The sequence below is a fragment of the Taudactylus pleione genome, unplaced genomic scaffold (genome assembly GCF_031769625.1).
Source record: "Taudactylus pleione unplaced genomic scaffold, aTauple2 ptg000003l, whole genome shotgun sequence".
Taxonomy (NCBI): Eukaryota; Metazoa; Chordata; class Amphibia; order Anura; family Myobatrachidae; genus Taudactylus; species Taudactylus pleione.
In genome coordinates, this window is record NW_028284406.1 from 2,026,943 (window position 1) to 2,036,358 (window position 9,416).

General features: G+C 44.8%; 1 protein-coding gene across 1 annotated transcript; it reads right to left on the reverse strand.

Annotated features, from left to right (window-relative positions):
- Positions 1-3,491: 3,491 nt before the first annotated feature.
- LOC148543429 (histo-blood group ABO system transferase-like) lies at positions 3,492-9,011 on the reverse strand. Its single transcript, XM_088454542.1, has 3 exons — positions 8,976-9,011; positions 5,761-5,895; positions 3,492-4,176 (listed from the first exon to the last, which is right to left on the reverse strand). The coding sequence occupies exons 1-3, from the start codon at positions 9,008-9,010 to the stop codon at positions 3,492-3,494; spliced, it is 855 nt and encodes a 284-aa protein (XP_088310668.1). The 5' UTR covers position 9,011.
- Positions 9,012-9,416: the final 405 nt, after the last annotated feature.

Consider the following 9,416-nt stretch of genomic DNA (forward strand, 5'->3'; position numbering starts at 1 on the left):
CGGAAATAATCTGTCCTATGGGCGAGTTATTAGAGTGTCGCAAGCGCCTAGCTAAAGTGGTTGCAAACTCACACTCATAGGGCCTGATTCAGAGGTGGATACTGCTGCATCCTCTGGTGCCTCTTTTTGCAGAGTGGTAAATGCCAGTTTCAGCCTCCCCTTGTGTACTAGCACCTGAATGTGCGAGGTCTGAAACACCCACTTTCAGCGTTTCTGCACACTGTAACACTGCTGGTGATTCTTGACATGCTACCATCTGTGCACCATTATGTGCACCATCGACACGTGCACCACCGACACTTGCACCAGCCCTGTGGCAGCTGCAGTGTTTCCATCTGAACATGGTCTCTGTGACTGCGGCTTGCATCTGAGAGCCGCAGTCACATAACACTCCCATAACACGCTGTGTCACATATATTTTCTTGCGTTCACTTTAAACCATCTCCTAGTCACCACATATAAGTCCAACTTTTCCATTACAGCAACAATAATACATGACAAGGCCACATATGTCAAATTAAACTTAAAGGTTTATTCTAACTTCTTTGCTTACATTAAATTCAAGGATGCACACATATGTTACTGAATTTACAAATAGGTGCAGCAATATCTTTATTAAACAACCCCTTACCAATGTACACTCCTCCAATACCATGTCAAATTAATTTGACACATCCAATGATATAAATATATCATATAATATATATGATGAAATATATGATATAAATATAACAGAACGTTTACTAAGGGTTACATCTACTGTACATAAAAGAAAAAATTAAACTGTGCACCACCGTTTCCTCTGTAACTGGGATTTTCCTGTGCTGAGCTGACGGAGGGGCTTTACTATACGAGCACTTGCTCATTTGGGACTTTGGAGACTCTGTCATAATAAAGCCCAAGCCAGGACTATAATGCCTCCTGGCACATGCTGGTACAGGTTGAGTCTCCGATATCCAAAATGCTTGGGACCAGGGGTATTTTGGATAACGGAATATTCCGTAGTTTGGAATAATTGCTTATCATAATGAAATATCTTGGGAATGGGACTCTAATATACACACAGAATGCATTTATGTGTTATATACACCTTATACACACAGCCTGCAGGTCATTTTATACAATATTCTCAATAATTTTGTGGCTCAAACAAAGTTTGTGTACATACATGAAATTAATTTATGTTTCATATACACCCTATACACAAAGCCTGAAGGTAATTTTATACCATATTTGTAATAATTTCTGCCTTAGACAAAGTTTGTGTACATTGAACCATCAAAAATCAAAGGTTTAATTTTCTCAGTCAAGCCAAAAAAAATCCGTATTTCGGAATATTCCGTATTTCGGAATATTTGGATATGGGAGACTCAACCTGTATACAGTATATTACAGCATAGGGGGGCAAACCTGCTCTCATAACTGGCATCTATACAAGTGGTATGTCAAACAGTGACTGATGGGCTAATTTGCTACTATTTATGTTGATACGGGACATTCTCCTAATTATATTCAACAATCTTTGCACTGCAGACATTTGGAACACTGATTTCTCATTTCTATTAGCAGAATCCCCTTTCCTTTCCCTTTCTTTGATTATTATTAACATATTTATATCAGCAATGTGTTTTATTTATTTGATGTTTTTCTCTTGTCTAAAAATAAATATATTTATTGATATGAGTAATTGAGACCTTAATTACCGAGGAAGCGATGCGCAGTTTTAATTTATTTATTTGCTTGTTTTTGGTGGGCACTGTATAGCCTTTACTTTTATAACAGCTGCACTTTTTCCATTTAGTACTTTGATTAGCGCCAGTCTTGGTCTAAACTTTTGAGTGATACATTTACTGTATATGACTTCAAAACTAAGGGCCTGATTCAGAGGCGGACGCAATTAGCGCTCGCTCGTCCTGAAAATAGGGGTGGCTATTCAAATGAACCGTTCGCTGTTTGTGGTCTGTTCACGCCTCTAGGTTTGAAAGAGCGAACCAAACTTGCGGTCGTTTTTTGGGAAACTACGCCCCCTGGCCGCTCGCAACCTACGTCATGTCCGCTATTTATTAGATTTATCGAGTACATCGACCAGGGTATGAACTGCTCGCTATTCTTGTGGTTGGTTTTTGCTACCACAATTTTGCGAGCAGTTCTGGCTTTAATACAGCAGCGTCATTGACCACGTCACTGGTTTTTTTATTATTATGCACACCCATAAAACGCCCGTTTTGACCTTTAAGCACGCCTGCGTTCTGATCTCCACTCCCCGTTTTCAAGCACCTTCCCCTGTTACCACCCATATACGCCTCATCCTGTCACTCAAATTAGCAGGCATTCGCTATTTTGCGAGCACATGAATTTCGGCCGCACTGACTGGTTTGCGCATGCGTCTAACGATCCGTACGCATGCGCAGTTGGGCAAACATCGCTCGGAGCGAACGAGCTGCCGCTTATGAGTGGCTCTGAATCAGGCCCTAGGTTTCCACTAAAAAAAAAAAATTTGCAATTTCATGGTCGCCATTTGTTGAAGTTCACTACATCTAAAAAAAATTCAAGGAACGGCAGGTTTGTTTGACTGATCAGATCCTTTTGGTTTTACTTTTTTTTTTTGCATGCAGAAGGGAATGTTAATGCAAAAGGTGTCCCAGGGTTTACTACATCACAAAAAGATTAATTGATTGCACTTTGCCCCACATCACTTTGACAGGAGCCGGACATCATTACTCTGAGCTGCTGTAAACAAGTTGCCCAGATCAACTACACGTTAGCCTGTTATCCTCTCCTATGCAAATGATGGTTGTCATGAGCTGAAACACTCTGTGCTACTTTTAACATTGTAATGCATTGCTTGCTGCTGGTTATTCTTGCTCCACCCATGGCAAGGCCATGTCTAGCCAGTTCTAGGTACTGAATTCAGTATGGACCTTGAACCTAGTTCAATGCACTTAAAAAAGACATGGCTTGCTCTTGCTGACATCTTGCAATCTACCCCAAGTGAGCAAGAATGAATATGCTGGATGTGACATTTTATTTTTAGCAACCATAAGAGGTCACCTAACAAATATGACCCATTTATTGCTCAGCGGGAGGATTTATGACCACTGAGAAAACCCATTTGTCAACAGATGCTTAAAGCAAAGACTATTCTCACCAACACTAATGCATCATCATGTGTTTTGAAACTCCAATCACTGATGGCCTTGGGTCCAATGCTATAATTTGGAGGAGAGGGGAAGAGCTTTAAATAATGACTTCATGCTAATTATAGTGCCGGTTATACGGCTGTTGCTGAGCTAAGGGAAGAAATAGGACTTAACATCTCTTCTGCTCCATGGGAGGTTTCTGTGCTCCCTGAGCTCGCCTATACCAGTATCAAGTTAATTACATTTTCCATACAGTTATGTTTCCAAAACGGATCACTCTGCTTTATAGTGTTACAACTGCCCAATCATATCCAGCTATAAAAGTCTTTGACCTATGCGCGTTAATCCCCGTTAGTTCCGGATTTCATTATGATTTTTCGGAAGTGCCAGAAATCTTCTTCTTTGCATGTATGTTGGCTTCCCATAATCAAGGACCCACAGGTATTCAGGAGATAGAATTTTTGTTGGCTTGTGATAAAGAAAATACTTGTTCAAATAGCTCTCATCGTGCCAGACAGCCTCAATGTTATTTTCCTTGTCCGTCATCATAGCGTTATGGCAGAAATTGGTCAATTTGTAGACCTCTTCCACTGTGCCACCAAAACAGGCCCCCATATAGTAAAAGTCTCCCTCATCTGTAGGAATGTATGCCGTAGACTCTCGTCTGCGCTCATAGGTGAAACTTTCACGAGATGCTCTATAGAAGCCAGGATGTAAAGTGCCAAACACATCACTTAAAATTTCCACCCCGACATGGTCAATGAACTCCATGTCTGCATCCACGCACACCAAGTAATCCACCTCGCTGATGAACCGTTGGTGGGACTGATCTCGGATCATCTCCATGCGTCTCATGGACACCTCCTGCCATCTCTTGTAGCTGGGAACCTCCAGGATGACCATGTGTCTGCCCTCACCGAGAGTGATATTGGGGATGTCACCGACACGGTCTGTAAACACGTAATAGTTGACTTTATGCCCCAACATGAAGAACTTTTCAGCGGTTTTAATTAAAGTCTGGACAAAGACTGTGTACCTGAAAACAGAAAAAGCAAATACTATTATTTACTATTCACTAGTTCATACACTAGTATGGCAAAACATTGTGACTGTTAACAATATTTTTTTTCCAAATAAAGGTACTGTAACACATATGCATGTAGAAAGCACAGTGGTGTATCTCTTAGCTGTAAGCTACAGTAGACATCATGTCAGTTCTTGCTGCATCTGTTTTTGACTACTTGAACACTCCAAAGCTCTGATTGGTCGCCATTTGGTCTAATGCTGTTAAAATGTATACACTCAGATTGGCTGGGAGTTGGTTTAGTGTTGTGAACATTCTCAAACATCTATTAGCTACAGGTTCATTCTACTGTAGTTCCACCTTCAGTGCTACTGATACCCCTTTTCCACCAAAAACCCGGGTCTGACCTGAGTTTTTGGACATGGTTCCAACCAGTGGAGGATTTTGCCTAGGGGCTGCGAGGAAGCAGCCCCCCCCCTGGTAAAATCCACCAACTCAGTGTGTAGTCAGTGCAGTCCATGACTGCACTCTCTACACTGTGACTGGCAGTGGCTTCCTATTTTAAGCGCCACCTGCCAGTCAGATATACAACAGACAGTCTCAGGGGGAGGTGTCTCCTCCCCCTGGGACTGCCAGCTTGGGCTGCTATTGCAGAGAGCGGCTTCCAGGAGGAAGCCGCTACTCTGTCTTTCAGCCAGCCCTACCCTGCTCCTAGGGGCTGCAGGCGATACAGCCCTTTGGAAGCTGGTGAAAATGCGCATGAGTGGCTCTCCGCCGCTAGTGCGCATGCACCTGTGACGGCGCCTGTCACATCGATTTTGCAGGAGCCAGGACCTGGCCAGTGACTAGCTACTCCAGCGGTGAGTACCCCTCGGGGTGAATCTAAGAGGGTAGAAGCCACCGCTGGTTTCAACCCAGGTCAGACCCAGGTTAGACCCCGTCTACACTGCACCTTCGATCTGGTTTATTCCCAGGTCAGCCCTGTTCACACTAAACCCGAGTCTGCCCTGCTAAACTTGTGAGGTCATAAAAAGTGGGAGGTGACTGCTTCACAACCACCAATCAGCTCATTTTAGGCATGACCCAGGTCAGATAACCTGGGTCACACCGTTTACACTGCACCATTACCCGGGTCCATCCTGGGTCCGAACCTGGTAGCTACCTGGGTTGGATCACCTGGTCACACTGAGCCGCGACATGGGTAGACCTGGTAATAACCCAAGTTATTATAGAGGGAAATTGCTGGGGTAAAAGCACAAGAGGTACTCTCACCCTAGTGATTCTCACCACTGCACATTGATAATATTTTATGTGTTACTAGTAACATTAGATACTGGAGGAGATGTATCAAGACTTGGACAGTGATAAAGTGTAGAAGTTGCCCATAGCAACTAATTGGCTTGTAACCGCCATTGCAAAGACTGTGCCAGATAATAGACAGCTAGAAGCTGATTGTTTGCTTTGGGCAACTTCACCACCTTATCTCACTCCAAGGCTTGGTACATCGCCCCCATAGTCCATAAGCATCTTAAATTACAGATCAGTACATTTAAATATTAGCTGGTAAAGATGCAGAATAATGATTCTATAACTTACTTTTTAATAGCAAACACAGTGAAGCCAATGCGGACATTTTTCTGATGGAATTGTGCATTCAGTATGTCAGGATCATAGGTTCCATTCCATATAATTGGGGCAAGCCAAGGACTCATTATCAACACATCGGATCTTCTAAAAAGCAACAAAAACAGATCTCTGATTAGTTATATGCATGGGCGCCGAGAGGGGCGGGGGATGTAGGTACAGTTTACCCGGGCTTGCTAGAGGGGCCCGGTGGGGCCCGGATCCAGCGTCGCCACCCCCTCCTCCCTCACAGCAGCCCTCTTGTGATTAGGCCACACCCCCTCCTTTGCCCGGGCCTGGCCAGGCTCCCTAAGGCCCTGGTTATATGTGAATAGTTTAGAGAGAGGCCGGCAAGCCTTTGCTACCAAAGTGCCGCCACAGTCTACATAAGCTCAGTGTACCAGATTTCAAACCACACAACTATACATTTTGTAAAACACACTGTAGCAAACTTAAATAAATCATTTGGAATACAAATATACATAGCAAATAACAACCAGTTCACATGAGTATTAAAAACCAATTAATATTACCAGGGTTGGACTGGCCCAGAGGGGTACAGTGGAAACCCCCAACGGACTCTACTGCCTGAGGCAGTGGCGTAAGTTCATCTCTGATGCCCGGAGGCAAGTTAAAATTTGGTGCCCCCCCCGTCACAGCCATTGACACTGTAATGTAGCAAGTCACATGCAGACAGGCTATAGATAGACAAAGGCAGCAGCTGATGGTCTGACATGGAGCTCTCCACTAGTGTATGGTGGCTTCCCAGGTGCCGGGAAGAGGTGCCATGTATTGGGCTGCCATGACGGTACACTCTAGGTACATAGTTACAGCCCTAAGTGGGGTGAATGTGTTGTGGACAATGGAGGAGGTGCCCCTTCAGAGCTGGAGCCCGGCGGCAGACGCATCCATTTTCTCCCATAGTTCTGCTCCTAGCCTGAGGGCCCACCCCCTTCTCTAGGGATCAGGGATTTAGAACCGTTTGCTATGCTGCGTTCACACGCTACTGGTCGATTGCCGCTGCCTGCATCGCAGTGCGTGTGCGCAGCCTCTCATAGCGATCGTGAAGCTCAGAACACACAGACAGCCCGCTAGATTGAGTGACAGAATGTGCCATTTGTGGGTGGTGACAGGGGAAGGTCCTTGAAAACAGAGGAGTGGATGTGCGAACGCAGGCGTGTCTGAGCATCAAAACGGCGTTCTTTGGGTGTGCATAATTAAAGTGGAAAGTCATTGTACACGTCTCCTGACTTTTTTTTTGGCTGAAGCAATTGCAGTGCTTGCAGTAGGGTAGGGTCAACCAGAAGAACTGTGTATGCCTCCGATGATTGTTAAATACACTTTCTGGAGATGACGTGTGCTGCGAAGGGAAAGTGGGCGGCATTAGATTGGTGTGTGATCGCACTGCCGTTGCATGCTGAGACATAGTGGCCGTCCTCTGCCTTGCCATGCGATCGCATTCTTTGCATATATTAGCAGCTGAGCGGATGCGTGCAAACGCATCTAGCGAGTGGGTCTGAATCGGGCCCCAGGTTCCATACTGTACACTCGAGGCTGGAGGCTGGCCTCACCCCTAAGTATGGGTCATTATAGCTGCATTCCCCTGGTGGGCCCTTCACGCCCCAGTTGGACACTGACTATTACTGATATTTAGATTGGGATCTTTGACTCTGCTTCTCCTGCTAAGTTTGACATGGATAAGAAATATTGTTATTATATCAACAACTTTGCTACTATATTAAAATTGCTATACATATGAATGGGCCTCTCCTTCAAGTGTAGATGAGAGTACATAAAACACACGAATACATGGGTCTCAAGAACAGGAGAACATGCAAACGTATTTGTAAAGAATGTCTACAGCTGCCCCATACAACACTGGCTGTGCGGCCTCTGCTTTCATTAAAAGATATGCGATAGAGCGCTAATAATTCATTTCATATGAGGTGTTATATAAGGTGGAAATGCGTTGGGTCATCTGACCAGTTCTCCAGGATCTGCAATCCACTTGATCAAAAAATAGTTTCCAGCGCACTAGTATTGGTGCTGATTTAGCTGGTATATTCAACAAAGCTGTGACAGGCTCTCCCTGTGCTTCACGCTTCTCTCAAGTGTGGACGGCGGAGAAATGCGTTAGAGGAGCCCGCAGCAGAAGCGACTCTTACTTGGAGCACCTGTTGCCTGCCTGACAAGAATTTTAATCGAACCCACGGAGCCCTGTCACACTCTCCCTCCCTCCAACGTGAGAGACTAGGACATCAAGCAGAAGCCCAACCAGGGTAAGATCTATTTGGGATCTATTTGCTGCATTTACTACACCGGGATCCAGGGAGAGGTTGGGAGAAGCGTGAAGTGCTGCAGGGGGTGTGCGACAAACTCCGGCCCCCTCTGCATCTAGCTCCAGCTCAGTGATGTCACTAGGATTGGTGTCACCCAGTGCGTCTACTCACCCTGTCACCCTCATCTCTGGACTCCTTGTACATCTTTTGCGAAAGGGGACGTGGCCTCATTCCCATGAGGCCACGCCCCCCGCTGTATGACTTTTTGGAGGATGTGACCCTATTTCCATCATGCAGGGGGCTTGCCGAGCACTCTGGGAGCTGGCGGGCTGACTCGCGCATGCGGACATCATCCGTCACTGCTATCACCGCTGCTTGGTGACACCGTATGAAGGGATGACGCCAAAATAGCAGTGCAGCTCTGTTATTTTGGTGTCACCCCCTCAGACGGTGACACCGGGTGTGACCCGCACCCCACTAGTGACACCACTTCTCCAGCTCACCTTGACACCACTAAGTGCGCAGCAAGCTCCGGTACCAGCCACACCATGCTAAGTGTGTGTGCTAAACTCCTGTAACCATCTCAATTCAGCACTACATTAGCTGGCACCCCCTCTGTGCAGATAGGATCTCACCAACAGTGCCACCAAAATCCACGTATCCCAGGCTGCAGCCTTATCAGCTTATTGGTTGATAAATCGCTGCGCCTCAGAGTTGGACCTAAGTCCCGCTCTAAATAAGGACAATTATTTTTTTTAATAGGTCTTCCAAATAAAGCCCTGCACAACAGGTTTAGTAAAGGACATAGAGGGACGTACTAGGAAAAAGGGTTTCAATTAAAATATTTAAAATTTGTATGTACTGTATTGGTCAATAACAGTGAGATGTACACTAAGTAGAAACACTTACGAAGCCTTCAAGACGTTCGGCTTCTCATACAGCATTCTGAAAAGATGGACAAAAAGTTTGTAAGACTTCTGAGGATCAAATGATTATTTTGGGTATGTTCCATTATATCTGCCTCTAACATTTTGACATGTTCTGAATGTCGACACTGCGAATGTCGACATATGCAACTAGGGTTATTCTACAATTAGGGTTAGGCTGTAATTAGGGTTAGAGTTAGTTTTAGTCCAAAATATCAGAGTCGACAAATGTTGACAGTATGTCAGTGTCGACATTGTGGTTATTTATCAGCATTCTGAACTTGTTGAAATGGTGTTGACATAACAACATTCTGAAAGTCAACATATTATACCACACCCCCTGTAATATGCACAAGAAAGCCTATTTCTCCATTTTATTGGCCTCTTGTCACAAAGATACACTGATGCCAATGACATAATGAGT